Raw genomic sequence first — 22,405 nt, 5'->3', positions numbered from 1 at the left:
CATTATGCTGGCCTGCCCCTATCACCTGGCAGAACACACTCAGGCAGTACTCTGATCAGCCCAGGGTTCCATGAGTACTAGTCTGCAGGCAGGTGTAAAGGGCCCCTTTAAAAGACAGACCCCCGCCCACTTACAATCTCTTTGCTTTTTTTTTTTGCTCTTTTGCGCTTGCTCCTCACCTCTCTCTCCTCTCTTCTGTGCCCAATGCCTCTATGTCTCTTTTCCCTTCTCCCTTATTCCCCCTTCTAAATAAACTTCTCACTTAAGCTCTGTCTGCCTGGCGTGTTATGCCCTCTGCCTTGAACACCCTCACCTACTATGGAACCTGTTATGCTCTCCCACGAGGTCCCTTACCTTGGGACCCTCACTCAGGACACCGCCTCACGTCTCCAGCTTTATCCTATAACTCTAACAAAAGAACAACATCTACCAGTTGTTTTTGTTTTGCTGTCTCACTGCATATGCTAGGCAAGGACTGTACCACTAAAGCTACATCTTGGTCCCTCATTTTGTTAATTTGTTTGTTTTTTGAAACAGTGTTTCATTGTGTAATCAATAAGGGCCTGGAAATTACAATGTAACTCAGATTGCCCTTGAACTCATAGGGACCCTCCGGTTTGCCTCTTGAGGGCTGGGATCAAAGGCAATGAATAACCATACCCAACGTTTGACTTTTTCAGTCCCGTCCTACAGTGTCTGTATTAGCTCACTGGTTTTCCTTTGTTATATCATTGCTTTTTTTTTTTTGGGTAGTACTGGAGATTGACCTTAAAGCTTCATGTATGATAAGAAACACTTGGCTGGGTGGGGGTAGCACATGCCTTTAGTCCCAGCATTTGGGAGGCAGAGGCAGACAGATCTCTGTGAATTCAAGGCCAGCGTGCTCTACAAAGCTACACAGACAAACCCTGTCTTGAAAAATTAAAAGAGAGAACACTACCACGGACCTACATCCCTAGGCATTTTACGAATTTATTTTGAGACAAGATCTCAATAAGTTGCCCAAGCTGACCCCAAACTCATGATCCTCTTGTGTCAGCCTCCTGAATATCTGGGAAAACACACACACACACACACACACACACACACACACACACACACACACACACGTACGCACACACGCACGCACATGCACAAAGCACACGTACAACATCATAACTAGATTATTAGTTTCAAGACAGGGTTTCTCTGTGCATCCTTGGCCATACTGAAATGCATACATTAAGTAGAATAGGCTGGCCTTTATCTCTCAGAGATCTGTCTGCCTCTGCCACCCAAGTACTGGGATTAAAGTTGTGTGCCACTACTGCCTGTCTTTAGTTCTGTGATTCTAGATAAAAGGGTTTTTGTTTTTTTTTTTAATTTTATTTCTATAATGGCTGTAATTACTGAAAATACTAAACAATAATCTATAAAAAATACTAGTATAATTGCTTTCCTATAGTGGACATGCAACTGCTTGGTATGACTCCATTGAACAAGAACAAAAGCAGATCAAAGAGAAACTATTATAATAGTGTGTTTAGAGACCATTTAAAATTCAAAAGGTAGTTGAGGAAGAGAATATCTCCAAAAATATAAACACATTCTAAGACCCCCCCCCAACATTCAAGAATAGTCACACATGAATTCACATATATGCATATAATTTGTAATTGCTCGTATCAAAAATGTAGCTTATATGGGCATGATGGCACATGTTTGTAATTCCAGTAGTTAGGAGGATCAGGAGTTCAAAGTCATCTTTGTATGCACACTGAGTTCAAGGACAGCATGAACTACACAAGCCAGTCTTGAAAAAAGACGATAATCTTTTTTGCTTTCCATTTATTCGTTAATCCATCCCCAGGGCCTAGTTCCTACCGTGTATAAAACCACCATTTTTTTTTTTTTTTTTACAATAATTACCCTGGCCTCATAATCTAAATTTCTAATGAGAGAAAATAGAAAGACAGACTATATATCCATGATTGGGGAGGGTGCTGACAAAAACCAAGTATCCATGATGGGAGAGGACAGCACACATCATATATTCACAAATGGATGCAATTTAAAGAGTCAAGGTAGCCAAAGAAAATTGCTTACCTGAGTATCCAAAGGAAATACTGGAGATGGGGCTCAGGTAGATGCCTTTGCCATAGGCTGCTCCATGCAGCTTGCAGGGAAACACCAGGATGAATATATGAGCCTGGGCCCCCCATGGCTGTATATTAGGCATCTGTAACACTATGTAGTCCTTTGTCCCTCCTTTTATCTACCTTCTCACTCATTCAAATAACTCTAGGCATCTACTTTTGAAAAGCTGATTGGCTGAAAAGTGGATTAAGTTAAACTGCATACTTATAAAATACTAAAGATTAATGCCTTGGAAAACAGGGAGTAGCAGAGCCACTGAGTCACTGCCTCAGCATTTATATTTATGACCTCAAGCCTTCATACATTTTCAGATTCTCAAACAAAGGAACTATGGAAGAGGTAGCAGGAAGAGGAAAACCACTCCCAGTAGTTTCTCAGGGGAATGAAATAAGTCTTTGTAACAACTTGAATAGCCACAAAATGGAAGGTCTCTATTATAACAGGTTAATTTCTATTCCCTAAACAACCAAAAAACACAGCTCAACTTAAAGTATACAACAGTCATATTCATTCTATATTTACAATGCCAACTTTGTCTGTAGGCAGGCTCTATTTTACTCAAGATAAGTTAAGCATGATGATGCTGAGGCATGAACAGACAGATACTCAAGCACTTCAGAGCAGACTACCATAAGCTGAGCAAAGTAGGGAATGGGAAGAAAGGAGAAAAGGACACAGCCTCACCTGCAGTTTGGTGTAGGATGCATTGACCAGCCCATTGCGCAGGATTGAATGCCAGTTCTCAATGTGGGACCCACTGTAAGGCAGGATAGAATCTATGTCCCCTCAAGGTATGAGAGTCTTAGGACTACTTCCAAGCCTTTCATTACCACCCCCTTACCCACAGTACATGCAGATGGGGACACACACCTAATGACTGACATGTTCACAGATATAGCTATATAGGCAGCAAGATGTGTGTGTGTGTATGTGTGTGTGTGTGTATGTATGCATGTGTGGTTAAACCTTACATCTCTTGTTTTCAACTAACCACATCCTAAACCCTCAACTAGTGGCTCAGTATTTTCATTTGCATATATTCCTGATGCTTCAAATTCAATAAATTCATCTCAAATTCAATAAATTTATCACTGATCTCAAATATGGCTTCTGGTCCAGAAGTCACATTGTATTTTTTAAAGAAGCACTAAGACTCCCTCTGAAATACCCTTAATACGGTTGTTCTCTTTCTTCCCTCCCACAATTTAATAAAACAAGGACCTATTATCCTATCCCACCTACTGTGGCCCAGTTTCCACCATCCTTACTGGAAGGCAAAGGTGCTTCCGTACAGCTTCTTGGCGGTCCGGAACCGAGCCTCCTTGGCAGGAGGGCTGCTCAGCAGGAGGAATTGGTGTGAGGTGTGCATGAACTTCAGCTGCTGCCCAGGGTGGGGGTAGGATAAAAAAAAAAAAAACAGAACAGAAATAGAGATCAGGGAGGGAAAGGTTGGAAACAAGAAACAAATTAGATTTACACTAACCCCAAACAAGGGAAATATGTTTAGGCTCAAAGACTATGCTGATGAACTGGCTGTTGGTGGTGCACGCCTTTAATCCTACTAGCACTTGGGAGGCAGAGGCAGGTGGATCTCTATGAGTTCGAGGCCAACCTGGTCTACAGAGTGAGTTCCAGGAAAGGTTCCAAAACAATACAGAGAAACCCTGTCTTGAAAACAAAACAAAAAACAAAAACAAAAAACTATGCTGATGGACAAACAGTACCAACCAAGCTAGTAAGGGACCAATACAGTCAGTGGGCATAGGGCCCTTCTTTGCCTCTCACTAGAAGTTTGAAGCTTACAGTGGGACAATAATTACTTACCCTGCTGAGAGGTAGTTTGACAATATGTGACCTGTTGCTAGAAATTATCCTGGGGAAGAAACAGAAAAAGGGAAGGGACAAAATAAGTATGTGGTGAAGTTATCCTGAAAAAGCAACTTTCCTCTAATCTAGCTCCTGCACATAAGATGCCAATGTCTGAATTGTGTGATTATTTCCAGGCCATAGCTGATATTTCTTTGAAGTGATAATGCTTATATAGAAATTATGTATGTTATTATATAGATTTGAAAGGGAAGCTACCAACCAGACCAGTTAGTTATCAAGAAACTGATTAACATGTTTTTAAAAAAAAAAAAAAAGTCAGGGGGAAGGCTGACAACTAGGGAGAAAAAAGCATAGAACAAAAAGTTGAGTTCCAGGACATACAGGGCTACACAAAGAAACTCTGGTTTGAAAACTAAACAAAACAAAACAAAACAAAAAGAATCACAAACAAACAAACAGTATCAGAAGTTACCAATTGGAGACAGAGGTCTGAATCAAAAAAATAGTTAAATGTGTGTCTGGGTTTTAAAGTCTCAAAACTGAGGCTCAGGAGCCAACCTGCTTAAGCTCAAAGGAACCCTAAAGGACCTTAGTGATGGAAAAACAAACACTATATAGACTGGAGGGAAGAATCCCAAAGAATTAGAATTAACTTCCTCAGGAGTCAAGGACAGATTAGGCTATATATAGGCTGAACATAAAGGGTAGGAGAACAAAAGCATAAAACAATGAGGGTTCAGCAATAACATTATATCCTACAGTGGATACAGTGTTTCTGCATACAGTGAGGTTGTTTAAATTTTTGTGTATGTATATGCAAGTGTGCATTGAGCAGGTGGTGCATATACATGTGTGCCCATGGAGTTCACAGTCAACCTCAGGTGTTGTTCTTTAGGAAATGTTCACCTTGTTTTTAGAAACAAGTCTTTAACTGGGACCTGGGGCTCATTGATTAGACTACTCTGGCTGGTTAGTGAGCCCCAGAGACCAGCCTCTTTGCTTCCCAGTGCTGCGATTACAAGTGTATACCATCATGCCTGGCTTTTTTGTGAATGCCAGGGATCACACTCAGGTCCTCAACTAAGCAATCTCCCCAGGCTCTCAACCTAACTTACAATGGTACTTTAGAAAGCCTATGTCTGGTAATTACTCATGCTATGTATGAGGGGATAATCTACTGCACTGGCTTCTTAGTGTCGGGCTGACTTGGAAGGAGGCAAACTAGAAAGATATGTTGTCATGTAACAAAAGAGAAATCAGCAGGTGGGAGGGGGAGTGATGGAGCAGTCCAATTCTTTGCTAGCAGGAGGAAACAACAGTGCATCTGGCTCTAGCCACTCTTCATCAGGGAAGGAAAGAGCAAGTAGAGATGAATTTCTTTGGACACCCAGAAAACTAAGCTGAAATGAACAGTGTAAGAAAACCTAAAAACCTACTAATGACAACTATAATTAATAAGATTAAATTTTTGAAAATTGCTGAGCCATCATGGGCAATATCCTAGCACTCAAAAACTAACGTGAGCCATTACATAATGCATGTTGACCATGACAAATACACAGACTTAAAAAAAAAAAAAAAAATCTTATAATTAAAAGATGTAAGAAAACAAATATTTGGGGAAATATGGAATACCTGAAGAGAACCAGAGAAATCATGTCAGAATTTGTGACCTTTGTAGTTACTGTCAAGTCAAGGCTTGTCAGCAAAACAAGAAAAAGTAGTCATAATCTAGAACCTTGTAAAGAATGCTGAAATGCCTCTAGGAGAAGGTATAGATCTATTCCCTATAACTCTTTCCTTCCCAACCCCCTATGAAGCCTGAGCCATTCTATCCATACCACTGCAGAAGAGGATGGGCCAAGGGATCCAGCTTGTCCATCTGTTTCTTGATTTCCAAATATGAGCCCTGTAAGACAATGACCTTAAGATTATCTCCCAGGAGAGGAAGGACCCCTCCCACTCTCTACAGACTACTGGGACCCAAGGCAAGATAGATAATTGGAAGAACTAAGTCAAGGGGATTCCCACCCTTAAGGAGGCCCAGCTAAGTTTGCAAGACTTATAAATATGAAAATGACTGAAGATGCTTACAAAACAACATGCAGGTGGGTCTCCCTCATTTTATGCAACTCCTACAGCTCTAAAAATGCTGCTTAATAAATCAAAAAATAAATAAAATCAATGTCCCCCAAAGATTAGGCTAAAGAATCCTGTGGAAAATCTTCACATAAAACAGCCTTTTAAATAGTAAATCTCCCCTTCTAGGTGTACCTTCTGTGTTAATCTGCACTGTGATATATAGGATTTGCTGAGAAGAGGCCCACCTGTAAATATGAGTACAAATGAATGTCTATTCATGCAGAGACTGCAGACGAGGGGTGGGGAAATCTGGTGAGGGACAGCCTTGAGTCAAAGGATGATCACTGCTCCATGTGGCTGCCCCACCCCTAGAAGGACAGAAGATGCAGTCCCTGGATCTAGCTCCTTATCTCCAAGCAACCTCTTCATCCTCCCAAACTTGGGCAGAGGTCTTTCCCTAGCTTCTCTAATTACCCAAGAACTATGAAAAAAAGTTAAAACATGAACAACTTGTGAAGGAATCTGCAGCAAAGACAAAGGTTGAGAGAGACACTAGGAGTGAAGAAAATTAGGGTAAGAAAGCTAACGAGAGAGAACAAGAACTGGGAAGGTTACAAACAGAACATAAAGAAAACATGAATTTGAGTAGCTTCTCTAAATCTTCACCCTAGTCCTGTGAATTACAAGCAGGAAAGGGTGTTGAGCTAAGCAAAGAGAAGGCAAAATACCTGGGTCATCTCCCGAATGGACATCACGCTATCCAGAGCTTTCTGAAGCCGCTCATAATTCTTCTTCTGTTGATAATGAATGGGAAGAAAAGAATTAGAAGAAGAAAAATAGCAGATACAATGATACAATGGTTAAAAAAAAAAAAGAAAAAGAGATGAGTTTAAGTCTAGACTCAAGTGTGCCATTGAAAAACAAACTTCATCAGGAAACTTTTTAATAGTTGTATACTAGTCCTTTTACAAGTTCTAATTAATGGGTAAGTCACTGAACACCTTCAAGTATTACAAAGCCCAATTTGCAAATGACAGGGGTGTTCTGCTTGTTTGATGTTTACATATCAGGATTCTGGTGATGCTAGGGGCTGAACCTATGATCTCATACTTGATGTTAAGTGTTCTACACTGAGCTATACTCTAGTCCCTATTTGAACTAAAAATAGTATTTCTGTGGCCATCCTCAGAATTAAATAAACATATAAATCTAATATTGTGCCCAATATATAGTGCTGACAGATAACAATGAGGCTCTGTGATATACAGTATTGGATTATTTTAGAAGTAAATTTGAAAACTGGTGGTACATACCTTCAACCCCAGCACTCAGGACGCAGAAGCAGGCATCTCAAGTCAAGGCCAGCCTGGTCTACAGAGTAAGTTCTAGGACAACCAAGACTACACAGAGAAACCCTGACTCGAAACCCCATCCCCCTGCTGCTGCCCTAAAGAAGTCAAATTGAATAGGTTACAGGGTACCTACTTATTTGGTCTAAGAAGGTTTCTGGGTTTGTCTGTGAAGGTGTTTGGGGGTTCAGCTTAAAAGATTAATGAATAGACTAGGCAAAGCTGATTGCTCTCCTTAATAAGGATCTCATCTAGCCAAATAAAGACCTAAATAGAATAAGAACTATTCTCAGTCCTAGTCCTTGAATAAAAAGGCATTCTTCACAAGTTGGTGAATCAGCCTTTCTCTGGCTTTAGATTTGAATGAATTACAACACTGACCCCTGTGGGTCATAAACCTAAATGGTTCAGGCCTCTGAACTGGAACTGGAACATCATTCATCATAGGCTCTCAAGAGAAGGTTTCCAGCTTGCTGACAGCAGATGTGGAGACTTCTCAGTCTCCCTAATTAGGTGGGACCATTCTTCATAAAAAATCCTCCCTCTGTAATTCACATGTAAATAAATGGAATATATTTATAGTTACCCACAGCCTATTAGCTGTTTCTCCAGAGAACCCCATAGGATATTTTATATGTATTATCTCTCACTACTACCCCCTTTTACAAACAGGGCAGTTGAAACTGAAAAACATTAAGTACCTTCCCTAGCACTGTATCTACTAGGAAGCCAAAGACCCTCTGGTGGAATCCAGGTCAGGCTGGCTCCCATCAAGCCTATTCCTTTCATTGTTGTTTTGTTTTACTTTCCTCCCAGTCATAACCTCATTTTTAGAGTAAGATAGCCTGAAATTTACTATGTAGTCCAGGCTAGCCTTAAACACCAAGCAATTCTCCTCCCTCAGTCTTCCAAGTGCTGGGATTCCAAGCATAAGCCACCACATCCAGGCCAAGTCTATATTCTTTCCATCAGGATATTAACAGGTAGTAATTTTCCTTCCCTTCTTTTGACAAGCCCAGCTATTTCATCAGATTAACCCCAGAGTTCAAGAATATGCAAGAAAAAAGTGTTCCATTTCTTCTGTCCTAAATTCATCTGTTGTGTGTACTGGAATGACAACCCAACTTCCCACCGTTTACCACTTCTGTTCCTTAGCCCTTTCCTTGAAAGCAACTATACCTTAGGATTAAAGGCTAGAGTCTTGGGATCAGTGGGGTCCACCACAGAAGGATAAGGCTCGAAGATGATGCTCTTTCTAGGGGACTCCAAAGCAGCTCTGCACATGGCCACCAGTAGATCTACCACCTTAGGAGAAAAGGAAGGGGGAGAACTAAACGACTGCCCAAATCTGGGAGTTAAGTGGTCTCCAGATTGTCCACCATCCCTTTTAAAGCAAATGTTTTCATGGCTTTTCTAAATAGAAAATACTAAATTATAAACATTCAAATACTAGGGCTAGAAAGATGACTCGGTGGCTAAGAATACTTGATGCTCTTGCAGAAGACCAGGGTTCAGTTCCCAGGATCCACATGACAATTCAAAACAGTCTGCAGTTCCAATTCTAGAGAACCTGAAACACTTTCTGACCTCTATGGACATCAGATACCCACATGGTACACATACATATACAAAAATAAAAATAAGTCTTTACCTAAAGTTTAAATACTGGCAAAATGATTAAAGAAAAGAGATACCATCTCCAATCCAAACAAATTCATCTGCTCCCACGTAATTACAAAATTTGAAGGATATCCTTCCAGATACTTTGATATACAAATAGTTATCTGTTCTTTCATTCTTGGGCAAAGGGCAGGGGGAATGGAGGGAGGATGAACTGTGGAATTCATCTTATGCTAAGCATTTGCATCTTTTGAACTTAAGTAATCCTCCTGCTTCCGCTCTCCAAGCAATTAGAAAGCTAAAGGAACATGCCATCACAACCTGACTTGGTATTTGATTTTGGACATAACTGTATATTAATTTATGTGTATAGATAGTAGCTGTTCAGTACTTTCTTTCTTTTCTTTTTTGTTTTGTTTTTTGAAGACAGGGTTTCTCTGTATTGCTTTCGAGCCTGTCCTGGAACAAGTTCTGTAGACCAGACTAGACTCGAACTCACAGAGATCCACCTGCCTTTGCCTCCTGAGTGCTGGGATTAGAGGCATGCACCACCAACGACCGGCTCAGTACTTTCAATGTAAGCATATGCCATCATTTGGATGAACCTCCTACAGAGTCCATTTATTCATTTTAGTTTTATTATGAGCTTTATACTTTAGTAAGCATCATTAAACATGAAAGCATATTTGGAGATTAAATTCTAAGGAGTGAAATTGCTGGCTTCCTTTTGTTTGTTTTGCTTTGAGATAGGGTCTTACTATGTAGTTCTGGCTGACCTCGAACTCAAGAGATCCTTTTGCCTCTGTCTCCTAAGTGCCCAGATTAAAGGCACTGACATCATACCTGGCCTCTTTTACTTTTCTTGATCCCAATTCCCCAGTGTCCTTTTCGTCCCTCATACCTCTGCTCCAGTAGCCACCTCCTCTGCAGCTCCAGACATGACTCCCAGTGTGTAGAAGGAGAAGACACATAGTTCACGGGTACAGACAGCTGGCTGAAGGAACATATTAAACAGACAGGATGAGTATGGGTTGTGTATGGAGAAGACATAAGAAGTGAGTTGTGTGTTGAGAAGAAATGTGTGTGTATTGAAGGGGACTATCAATCAAAATTTAAATGCCTTACTGGTAAGGCTGAGTGATCTTTCTACCTATAAAATTCTCTGTGGTCATTAAGGTAGTAGATGTTCTCTCTTCTGAGTTTCCAGAGCACTGTTCCTTGCTGGTAAATATATACAAATAGATTATATTCTATAGCTAAGTGTTCTGGCTACCCACCCAGATTTGGGAACAGTCAATTACACCCTTGCCATTACTAGATCCCTGTATATAAATGTAGGTGTGAATAGTGTCCTCAAAATTATTTTTATACCCTTATCTCTCCGGAGAGGATTACTGAAATTTATTTTCTGAGGAAACAATTATTTCTAGAAGTCAACAGGACTTTCCTTTACTACAGCCCTAGGAAGAAAGGAGAGATAGGAAGCAAAAGGCCTTGGCCAAGTAAGAGGGTCAGAGCAGAGGCCTATACCTTAAGCATGGACCCATTCTGGAAGACATGCTGCTCATCACACACCACACAGTACTCATTCAATGTTGGAATCCTCTGCTCTGCATACTTCATGATCTGGAGAGAGAAAAGAGTCCACATCTTTTGGAAGTACAGAAGTTTTTCATGTTGTTTTGGAGATAATGGAAATAATTGAATCTTTTCTAGCTTAGATTCTAAACTTACACTGCCCTACTACACTGCTAATCCTTTATGATACCAAACAAGTAGACCAGAATGATCTTTGACATAGAAGTCTTGAGTTAACATTCCACATCTACTATTTACTTTTAAATGTAACTAGGCAAGTCAGATGTTTAGCCTTGTTTCTTCATTTATAAAGTAGGACACTATGCACCTTTATAAGTATACTACAAAAAATGAAATCTGCCCATGAAAGTATTTAAATTTGGGAGGTGACATCAAGCCTCTCAACCGGAGTTCCTGGGACAAATATGTAGAAAGAGAGAACAAACTACCACAAGCTATCTTCTGACCTCCACACAAGTGCTGTGGTACACATGTGTGCATGCATACGAGAGCGTGCGCGTGTGCGCACATACACACACACACACACACACACATTCTCTCTCTCTCCCTTTCACTCCCCCTCTAATTAATTAAATTTGAAAAATAAAATTTTTCTGTTAGTCTTCATCTTTATGTAATGAGAGGTGGGGACATGGATCACAAGACAAATGTGGAGGTCACAGGACAACTTTGTGGAGTTAGTTCTCCTCTTGCGCCTTTACAGGCATTCTGGGGTGTGAACTCAAGTTGTCAGACTTACATAGCAAGTGCTTTAACCAGCTAAGTCATTTCACAGGTTCTCATAAAAGTAGTTTATAACTAGGTACTAATTAGTCAGATACAATGGCTGTAGTTGTTACAGACTTTCTATTTGTGGCATGTGAGTATTCAATCCAAGATTGGATGCTGGAGGGCAGGGTTTAAGTCATTTCTACCACCTAGGACAATGAAGCTATCTCCTAGTCAAACACACACACATGCATACATGCTCTGTGGAATAAAGATGGCACAAATCCAGAGCTCTTGCAATAGTATCTTAAACTATTTGGTTTTAAATTTTTATTTACTTAACACTCACTTAACTTGTTCTTGTGTATAAATCAAGCTGTAAACATGTTTATGGGCTGGTTTTTAAGCCTGTAAGTCAGTGGTTCTAAGCCTGGGGGGAGGGGATCAAATGATACTTTTACAGGGACAGCAGATCACATATCTTACATATCAGATATTTACATTATAGTTCATAACAGTAGCAAAATTATAGTTATGAAGGAGCAACAATAATAATTTTATGGTTGGAATCACCACAACATGAGAAAAAACTGTATTAAGAGGTCACAGCATTAGGAAGGTTGAGAACCATTGTCGTAAGTGTTCCTGGTAATGCAGTGACCCTAATCTATGCCTTCGCTTTTGTCAATTCAATCAATAATCAGTATAGTTCTGGGGACAAATCAATGCAGTAAATAACTGGCTTCAGAGCTAGGGGTTAGGCAGTTTGACAGGTGAGCAACAGGGAAGAGCCTTGGAAAAGCTCTGAACTTGATTACCTGGACAAGGAATCCATACTCCAGAGTGGGGATGTTCTTGCAGTGACCACTGACCTAGTAAGAATTCAAGACAGAGTCTATGAGTTTTCTTTATATAAAGTGGGTCCCAAACACCTCTTTCACACCCTCATCTAGGATTCCCCTAAAATGCCTAAGCCTTAATTTAGATCAGCCTAAGTAATCACAAAGCTGGAGAGATTTTTAGAAGTTTTTGTCAAAGATTCTGGAAAAATTCATCTGTCTTTAACCCACTTCAAAGTTAGAATAGGTTAAAACAACAGATGACTACCAAGTTGTAACCATAACCTAACTATATTATACATGACTTCTTGGCATGCCAATCTTCAGACTCTGCTTTTTAAACAACTATCAGACATGATAAATTACATATTTAATTACATATATTTAGATATAATTAAATTATATTTAGATGGAATTAAAAACTATTCCATTCTATACATTCATGATATATTTCTGGACTTGACTGGATAGCTCTACCCCCAACCCCTTTGAAAAGTTATTCCCCTATATTTCCATCCCCACCCTCCTGATGCCCCATCACACCATACCCAGCCCATGTACCAAAGGAGAAGTCCGTGCTGGGGGAGGGAGGCCCACGTGCTGGGGGCACAGGAGACCTGCCTGGGGGCTGGGGGGATAGCCAAACACCTCTACTTTGGGGTTCTTCATGGTGCAAGAAATGGAACGATTCATAAGGCGTCCAACTCGAAGTTCTGGTACACCCAGTTTGCCTTTTAGCATGGAGTCCTGTATGACAGGAAAACTGGGAGACCTGCAGAAAAAGAGCAAAGAAAAGGTAATGAAACTGGGAATTCATTGAGTTATAGAAGAGAATTAGAGAAAAGAACATCATAGGCCAGAAATGGTCATAAATTCAAGGGAATAGTCTATTGTTATCTTAAATAATGGCGAAAGAGAATAATAAATCACATTATCTGTATGTTCTTCATATCATTATCTGTATGTTCTTCAGGTTGTGGCACAGAAAAGGCAGAGGTGGAGCCTAGGGCACTATGTCACTAAGACTAAATATGACTAAGTATATTCCTTAAAAATGATATGATAATTTTTTTAAAAGATTTATTTATTTATTTATTTATTTATTTATTTATTTATTTATTTATAAGTGCTCTGTCTGCATGTACATATGAGTGCCAGAAGAGGGCACCAGATCTCATTATAGATGATTGTGAGCCACTGTGTGGTTACTGGAATTTGAACTCAGGACCTCTGGAAGAGTAGTCAGTGCTCTTAACCACTGAGCCATCTCTCCAGCCTGATATGATCTTTTTTTTTTTTTTTTTTTTTTTTTTTTTTGTGAGAGAAAAGGACTAATCATTCAACACCATGCTAGGCAAGTACTTGCATCCTAAACCTTGCCTAATATTGACTCTCCAACCATCAATAGTAGTCTGTGAGACACAATAAATCTAACTTTGTGTTCACCTTTGGAGAATCAGAAGACACCAAAGTATAGAAATGTAGAGCCAGGTCAAAGAATGGAGCAATGTTTATTTCCAGAGCCCAGGTATCAGTACATCCTACATAAAAGCAAGAAGTTAGTGTCTATTACTCTGCTTCTTTATGACAAGAAACAAGAATGAAAGCTGAAGATAAGATGGAAAAATAAAGGGCTGGAAAGTTGGCTCAGTAGTTCTTGCAGAGGATCTGGGTTTGATTCCAAGCATCCACAAGGCAGCTTACAGCCATCTGTTACTAAAATTCCAAAGGATTCAACAACCTCCTCTGGCCTCTGAGGGCAACACACACACATATATTGCAAGAAAAATACCTATAAGCATAAAGAGTTTTCTAAAATGATGGAAAAATAATACACATGCCTCCAAAAGCTAGGCACTGTCCTTTTACAAAAGGGATGAGTTATAAATATTGAATCTAAGCAGGAAGGTAAGGATACAAAGAGGACCAGGACCATGTGTTATTATTAGTAGTAAAAGGTACAGAATTTAGTGAACTCGGAGAAAAGACAGAAGAAATTAATTTAGGTATTCAAGGTGACAAGACATATATTTGGAAATGATCAACTCTAGGGAAATATTTACTTAGGAATGGGTGAGAAGATGCTGAGGCCAGCTCGGAACTTCTTGATGGTACCACTTGCTTTGAACCAACTGTGCCTCTTTTCCTGCTGGGTCTTCAGGAAATCATTGCTCAGATGTTTCCATTGTTGGGATGTAAACATACCCAGGATCCTAGGAAATCAAGAGTATTAGAAAAGATCAGGGAGAAAAGGACAAAGAGAGGAAACTAATCTACACAAGAGAAGACAAGAATACTGTGACTCCAGGCTGTTGATTCCACTTTTCTTTAAATGTTAGGTAATGATGAGCTTTTCTTTGAATTTCTAGAAAATGTCATATCAAGCGCCCAAAAACATAGGCTTCCCCTCCACAACCATAAATTTGGCTACTCATATTTGTGTTGTTATTGGCTTTTTGAGACATGGTTTCTCTATGTAGTTCTGGCTGTCCTGGAACTTGCTCTGTAGACCAAGCTGTACTTGAATTCACAGGGATCTGCCTTCCTCTGCCTCCCAAGTGCTGCAATTAAAGGTGTGTGTATTACCATTGTCTGGCCCGGCTTCCCAAATTTATTTTAACTTTTCTAGCAATATTTGAGAAGGACATTTTTGGAAGAAAACATGATGTTCAAAGCTTTCACACATTTGTTAGTATAGTCTGGATTATGACTGTCTCCCAAAGGTTAATATGTTGATGAAGCCTTGCAACACTATTGGGAAGTGGTGCAATGTTTACGAAGTAGACTTGGTGTAAGGAGGTTAAGTCACTGAAGGCATGCCCTTGCAGAGGATATTGGTACTCAGAACCCTCATGTGTCTGTCTGCCTGTCTGTCTTTTTGTATGTCTGTGTTTGCCAGCCACAATGTAAGGTGAACAGGCCCCTTCTACCACATGCTTCCATAATGACATACCGACTGTCAAACACATAAATAGGGTCAAACTACTGTGGGCTGAAACCTACAAATTGTGAGCTAAAATAAAATTTTCTTTCTTCTATGTTGAATAGTTCAGGTATTTTGTAACAGAAATGGAAAGTTGACTAAGATACATATATTTCAATACTTTTCCTTCACATATCCACGAACAACAAAACAAAGTTCTTACTTTTTTAACTGAAGACCTAACCCAAACCCTTCCTTATTCGATGGCTGGAAAACCTCAATTGATGGTTCTGAAAAGAGAAAAGAAAGTTTCCAATAACGTACATACCTCTGATCTCCACAAAGTCCAAAGTCACAGTTCAGTATGATAGCTTCCTCAGATTCTAGACACAGTAGCTATTAGATACTCTCAGGCATATCAGGCACTTAAGGACAGCCATGAATGTGGTGAATATAAATTGTAATTTACTTAAAACATCATGAGAATTTTGCAATTTTTTTTTTTTTTTGGTAACTCAATTGCTCAGTTCTTAAGTGTAGATTTTGAAGAGAACCATGTGTTGGAATGTCAACAAGCTGGACATGCCCGCACAGTGGTAAAAGAAAACAACAGTAAATTCTAGAAGCTACTTGACAATTTTCAAATACTTTTAGTAGGAAGTTGAGAGGTTTGGATAAGAATAAATATCTTTAAGTCAGAGAAAAAAATTTCACAAATCAGAAGAAGGCTATGATGAGCACACTAATGACAAGAAACAGAAAATAAAAGGTGAGCACAAAGGTCTTTTTTACAGTTTTATTTCTACTTCAGTTAACTTAGGACTTTGAATCAGACCATACTCAGATTACCCACTTGCCCAAAGTAACTGCCTTTACCTGGTCCATCGAGGTACTGGGAAAGAGAAAACCGTAGCCTCAACACAATAGGTTCTGTTCGAAGGACCTTCCAAGCTGTAGATACTTCCTCCTAAGAGAGTAAAAGGAATTGCTTCTGGTTTACAACAGAGAGAAATGGACTAGAAGTTTCTTCTATATGACACACATGCATATGCACATAATAGTACACACCACTGTCTGTTGATGGTCTAGGAAAGACAGAGATGAAGACTATATGCTCCAAATGCTCAAGTACAAGACACAAGGCCTACATGAAAAAAACCTATAAGGCAAGCTACACATGCTGTTGGCACCACTTACATCGAGGAAGCTGATGTTGATATGGAGGTCAATGTCCACATCATCAATAGTTCCATATTCTCTACAGAGACACAGGCAACCACAGGTGAGGCTCGTTAAGAGAGAAAGGAATAGAGAGGTAAAAAAAGGATAGAAGAACTAACCCTGGAAACAGGAGAAAGGGTGGAAGGTAGCTCCATACTTAAGATCTTAGCTACATATTAGACCACTTATGCCCACAGCCCTTCTTACCTCAAAGGAATTTAGTGGTACAGAGGTATTTAGAATGAGAAGGAATAGCTAATAAAATAGTTTTAACTCCTATACCCTATGGCCAACCATGTTTAAATACTCTGAGCAACCTTCTATTGCTAAACTCATACATCACACCATCAAAAAGAAACTCTAGCCTTTTAAAGATCCTTGTCATCCGAAAGTGGAGTCCCACCTGATGGACACAGAGTTCTCACTGTAGATCTCCTTCACTGCTTCAATGTCTGCATCAAGCTGTGGGTGTCTATACAGGTCAGCTGCACAGCTCCCCTGATATAGCATTAAAATATTGATGGTAGCAAGGGTAAAAAGAGAGTAACAAAAAGGAAGAAAAAAAGAATAAAGACAACATGAAGATACCCCAGGAACAGAAAAAAGCAAAGTGCAGCATATAGGCTCTCGGTGGTAACCCTAGCACAAATTTCAGGGAACAAGTCTCTCTCTACCCCGGTATAAGAAAGTTTCAGCAGGTCAACAGGCAGGCTTTGCTAAAAAAAAGTTCATATTATCAAGCTCTAGCTTTTCCTCCCGAATTTTGCCTTCTATGGAAATTCAGACAAATTCTTTCTGAAGAACATCCTGAGTCTGAGCAGTTTTGCTTAGGATTGCAATGGGTAGCCACTGCATTTTTCTGGGTTGCAATCATAATGAGCACTCTCTGGGAGCCATTTAAGACTTGATTGTAATGATGAAATGACCCTCTCTGGCTAATGAGAGAAGAAAATTATTTCTAACGTAAGGGTCACCTTCATGTAGAGCATGCACTATGGGATAATGACAAGTCCTAGGCATGAGTAAGGACAGAACCAGTTCTGAAAGATTTCTATAAGATCCCTCTGACATTTTATCCCATTCATCTCTGTTCAGCAGAACTTCTTTCCTTCATGATGTACCCGACATATAAAGTCTAAATCATCCAACAATGGGGGTAAATGCAACCTCACCTGAACTCCATACAGAAATTCCTCTGATTCATTATCTCCTTCTGAATCATCATCATTCCAGAACTGGCCTTTGATGTCCTGGAGATAAACAAAATGAAGCACCATCCTTTGTTAGGTCCTTGTTATTAAATGGACTAGGTAGGGCAAAATGATAGGAAACAGATCCTCACATTTCTTGGGATAGAATAACTGAAAACTTACTCCTTTACACCTTTCACTTCAATCTTATTGAGTACAATATTATCTATAGTCTAGCTCTGACCGGGTGGGACAGAGGAAACCTAAGGATACCTAAGTTCTTCATCATCGCTCCCCCGTCTCTCTTATTTTATGTGTTGTCTTTGAGACAGGGTCTCACTCTGTAGCACTGGCTAGCCTGGACCTTGCAGCATTCACCTGTCTCACCTTCCTAAATGCTGGGATTACAGGTCAAGTTACCACAGCCAATGCTTACACTACTCTTCTACTGCCTAGTGTTTACCTCTCCCTTTCCTTTCAAAGAGAACAGCCCTACACAGCTCAAGTAACACTGTTTCCACACTCCTCTTCCTTCCTTCAACTTCAAATAGCCACTTCCAAAAGGGCTAGAGGGAGAAAATACTAGGAAAAGGTCAAGTCAATTTTTTGTCTTGTCTGCCCCTTAGATGATTAGTTAGGACACATAAGGAGTTAGTTAGTCCTCACCATTGGGTCAGTGGGTCTCACACACACTCTCAGGTCAGTGCTAGGCAGCACCCCTCCATACCACCAATTGAACCCAGGCCAAAAAGATGAGCATTTAGGAGATCACAGAATGACACAAAGGAGGTGATGATGTCATAGGTACTGGTGATCTGCTGGGAATGGCAGGCTTTGCTGTTGTAGTAATAAGTCACTGTCCTGTGGAAAGTAGGTAACAATTGAGTTCACCACTTAATAGCTGGGCAGTATATACAAAGGTATATTTTATCCATCTATAGACACATGTAAAGAGGCTAATACATACAAACACACACACTTTAGTACTTTTTTTGTTTTGGGGTGTTTTTGTATTTTTGTTTTTTGAGACAGGGTTTCTTGGTATAACAGTCCTAGCTGTCCTGGAACTGGCTTTGTAGACCAGGCTGGCCTTAAACTTACAGAGATCTACCTGCCTCTGCCTCCCAAGTGCTGGGATTAAAGACATGTACCACCACTGCCCTAGGTATTTTAATAGTTCTTTAACCTAGCTGAAAGCACAAGTAGACTATATACCTGTCTATTCTACTCAAAGTTGAAAGTATGGACTTGAGTAGGTAAGTATTTGCTCTAGTCTATAAGGTTACAATAACTTTAAAGCCAAAAGTAACAGCGGCAGGACCAACTGCTTATGCTTGTGTCCAATCAGTTCATTTATGAACAGCTCTCATAATACCAGTCCTCACCAGCCTTATGAACCAGATTCTTTCTAAACTCTTTGCTCCTATTTCCCACACTGGACCATTATCACTTTTTTCTTTGCATGTGTATGTGTATGCAGGGGTGTATGTGTGTGTCTGTCCTCAAGGCTGACTCTTGGAGTCTTTCTTATTCATTCTCTGCCTAGCTAAGACAAGATCTCTCACCCAGCCACCTAGCCAGCTTGCTGAGATCCTATCCCCACATTCCCAGAGCTGGAATTACACGTAGCCACCATGTCTACCAGACATTTATGTAGGTTTTGGAGATCCAAACTCTAGTCTTCACATTTGCATGGCAGGCATTTTAACCAATAAGGCATATCCCTAACACCTCATTACTGCTTTTAAAACATCAGCTTTAGTTGAGTTGGTGGTGCACACCCATAGTCCCAGGTATAAGGAGGGGGATCTAGACAACATGTTTGAGGCCAGCCTGGGTTACTTTGAGGACTCTGTCTCAAAAATAAATTAACTCAAGGGGGCTGGAAAGATGGTTTAGTGGTTAATAGTGCTCTTAACAGAGGCCATGAGTTGGGTTCCCAGTACCCACACCAGGCAGCTCATAACTGCCTATGTAACTCTAGCTCTAGGGGATCCAACATACATATTCATATTCATAAAAATAAATCTTTAAGAAATTAAAAGCAATATTACTAGAAGCCATCCTATGACAACTATCCAATTTACAGAGTTCTCACTAATACTGACAATGTTCTGGTAAACACTGAGTTGTCATGGCTAAAAGCTAATCTCCACATAGTTACTGTAAAGACCCAACAGGCACTCAGAAAAGCACTAACCTCCTCCCCCACTTCTAATTCTAGAAGACCTCCATTCTATAACAGGCTATTTTTAGCCCCACTGAAGCCTTCACTTGCATCATGTCAGGAAAAAACACTCAGCTAGAGATTATGAAGGCTTGAATAGTAAAGAATGTCAGAGTCACCATGACAGTAGGCTTTTAAAGCTTTCTTCTGCTCTCTAGATCAGTAGGTCACAAACATTATCGACAAATTGCAATCACCTAGGGAGATTTCAATCAACTTACACCAACACACAGCCCTATCCCATAACCAATTAGTACAATTTCACAGGAAATTCATGTTAAATCAGTTAAAAGCTCTCTACTGTTTTTTTTTTTTGAGAGACAGGGTTTCTCTATGTAACAGCCCTGGCTGTCCTGTCTTCCAAGTGCTAGGATTAAAGGTGTGCACCACCACCACCTGGCAAAAGTTCTCTACTATTAAGCCAAAACTAGGAATCACTATTCTAGTCCTTCCTGGTTCCACATGCACTCCAATCTAACCCACTCCAAACTACTCAGGGGTGTTCTTGGTCCCTAATGTGATTCTACCAAACCTTACTTTTCTACATCATTGGTTCTAAGTGGGCTGGTGTGCCTACAGCATCAGTATTACCTGGGAACTTGTTAAAATGCCAGTTCTTAACCCTTAACACCCGAGATTCAGTGAAGTAGAAAAACCAGGCTGGAACTCATTAATGTTTCAACAAGCCCTAAAGCTGTTATGCTGCATGATAAAATTTGAGAACCATCGCACTAGGCCATTGCATCTTCCAAGCATCTAGCGTTTCTTCTTAGACCCCAAGTTAAATCTGGTAATTAGTCCAGTACGGGGCTATAAAACACAACACCAAAGCAAATTCTACATAGCAGTTCTTGATCTGATAGTACTACCTCATTGATCAAAAACAATATGCAAAAGTCAATTACAACTGAAATTCTTAGAGATGAGATAACCTGATATTTGATAATTGCTTTAAAATACTATAGGGAGGGGTATGAGTATGAGCAAAGTATTCATTTGTATTATATGAAATTATATGTATGAAAAAACTCATTGTTGCCTGGTGTTGGTGTTACATGCCTTTAGTCCCAGTATTCGGGAGGCAGAGGCAGGCAGATCTCTGTGATATCAAGGCCAGCCTAGTCTACAGAGCTAGTCCAGGACAGGCTCCAAACCCTGTCTTGAAAAAAACCAAAATAATAATAATAATAATAATAATAAAAAACTCATTGTTTTGTAGGTCAACTAGAATTTTATTTTTAATTTTACAAATTAAGTAGTATCCTGGTTCCAAATAAAATAAGTAGGAAAAGAGATGTAATAAATTTTGCAACAGGTTCATAACTGTGAGTCAGACATCGTGGCACATATCATTAATACTAGCATTCCAGAGGCAGAGATAAATGGATCTCTTTGAGTTCTCAGTCAGCCTGGTCTATATAATGAATTCCAGTACAGCCAGGTGCTTTGTGTCAAAAGAAAAAAAAAAAAAAAAAAAAAAAAAAAAAAAAAACATTTTGGTAACTGCTGAGGAATGTATACAAGGATTTCTTATACTCCCTGCTTTTTGATATATAGTTGGAAAACTCTGCAATTATAAAATCAAAGGCTCTCCCTAAAAAGTCAATGCTGTATGTTAATAGGAAGATTCCCCTTGTTTCCCTGCTGTTCTTCAAACACAGCAAGCAAAGTCCTACTACACAGCCTTGTCTCTACTGCTCTCCCCTTTTATGATTCCATTTTAGATATCCACACTCTGGTCAAAGGTTACTTAACTACCCTACATAAAATATCTACACTAAAAAATAAAAACAGTATAAATAATACCTACACCAGCATTCCCTATCCCTCTCCAATTACTTCCCCACACTCTGACCACCGTAACATACATTTCTTTCTCACCATATTGTAAGCTCTACAAGCAAAGATTTTTACTGTTTTCACACATTTACTGAATTAGTGAATGATCACTTAGCTATGGACCTAAGCAAAATAGGAGATAGATTAAGAACTTAATTGGGATAGGGATTGGGGGGGGGGGGGACAGGGGATGAGGGGAGAGTGAGGGAACTGGGATTGACATGTATAACAAACTTGTTTCAATTTTAAAAAAAATCATAAAAAGAACTTTAACACTTCTATACATCAAAAACGATCACACAAAATGCTTTTTAAAATTCAAACTTCATTCACCTTCATGAGCAGCCGAGAAGTAAACTATGAAGTTCTGGGGACTGGAGTTTGGAGATTTGAAAATAAACAGTCACGTGCTGATATGCATGACCATGGAGGAGTAAAGAGGGAAGCACTACTGTTCAGCCTGGGTAGTCTTGGGGTGAGCAGTAGACTGATGGCAGCCTAGGCTAGAAGTGCCAACTTTTTCAAGGTCTTTCACCACAGAAGTCAAGAAAAACTGAGCATCTCTTCAAGGTTTGCTGCTTGGCTTCTGCTATTAAAAGGAGAAAAAAAGAAATCAGAGTTTTATGAAATGACCAACTTTTCAAACCAGGATGTTTTAGTGAAAAAGACTTGAACCCTCAACACTAAATGCTCTTCCCTCGGGGATGGAGAGCAGATTTAAAAGCTGGAGAGTAGAAAGAGGCAGGTGGTGGATCATAGAATTCAGACATTAAAAAAAAAGGGGGGGGGAGCTGAAAGATGCCCTAGTTCAAAGTTTTCATGTTATATATTTAATACTCCAA

The 22,405-nt window shown here is 39.7% G+C and overlaps 1 protein-coding gene across 5 annotated transcripts in view; it reads right to left on the bottom strand.

Moving 5' to 3' along the window:
- LOC127231838 (protein mono-ADP-ribosyltransferase PARP6) overlaps positions 1–22,147 on the bottom strand; it is a 57,495-nt gene extending 35,348 nt beyond the window's left edge. The window contains exons 1-19 of one of the 5 annotated variants that reach the window (XM_051197640.1): positions 21,897–22,147; positions 18,164–18,358; positions 17,480–17,557; positions 16,711–16,805; positions 16,284–16,344; positions 15,963–16,053; positions 15,310–15,376; positions 14,227–14,376; positions 12,725–12,935; positions 12,143–12,196; positions 10,548–10,643; positions 9,919–10,011; positions 8,577–8,702; positions 6,777–6,842; positions 5,808–5,875; positions 3,961–4,009; positions 3,405–3,517; positions 2,821–2,893; positions 2,086–2,155 (exon numbers count right to left, since the gene is read on the bottom strand). In XM_051197640.1, coding sequence (XP_051053597.1) covers positions 2,086–2,155; positions 2,821–2,893; positions 3,405–3,517; positions 3,961–4,009; positions 5,808–5,875; positions 6,777–6,842; positions 8,577–8,702; positions 9,919–10,011; positions 10,548–10,643; positions 12,143–12,196; positions 12,725–12,935; positions 14,227–14,376; positions 15,310–15,376; positions 15,963–16,053; positions 16,284–16,344; positions 16,711–16,805; positions 17,480–17,557; positions 18,164–18,166 — 1,564 coding nt within the window. In that variant the 5' untranslated portion in view covers positions 18,167–18,358; positions 21,897–22,147. The remainder of the gene's footprint in view (positions 1–2,085; positions 2,156–2,820; positions 2,894–3,404; positions 3,518–3,960; positions 4,010–5,807; positions 5,876–6,776; positions 6,843–8,576; positions 8,703–9,918; positions 10,012–10,547; positions 10,644–12,142; positions 12,197–12,724; positions 12,936–14,226; positions 14,377–15,309; positions 15,377–15,962; positions 16,054–16,283; positions 16,345–16,710; positions 16,806–17,479; positions 17,558–18,163; positions 18,359–21,896) is intronic. The other 4 variants (XM_051197639.1, XM_051197641.1, XM_051197642.1 and 1 more) reach the window with 4 other exon arrangements.
- Positions 22,148–22,405: the final 258 nt, after the last annotated feature.

Source organism: Phodopus roborovskii, unplaced genomic scaffold (genome assembly GCF_943737965.1).
Source record: "Phodopus roborovskii unplaced genomic scaffold, PHOROB, whole genome shotgun sequence".
Lineage (NCBI taxonomy): Eukaryota > Metazoa > Chordata > Mammalia > Rodentia > Cricetidae > Phodopus > Phodopus roborovskii.
Note: the sequence above shows the minus strand (reverse complement) of the source record. Positions and strands in the feature narration are given on the sequence as shown.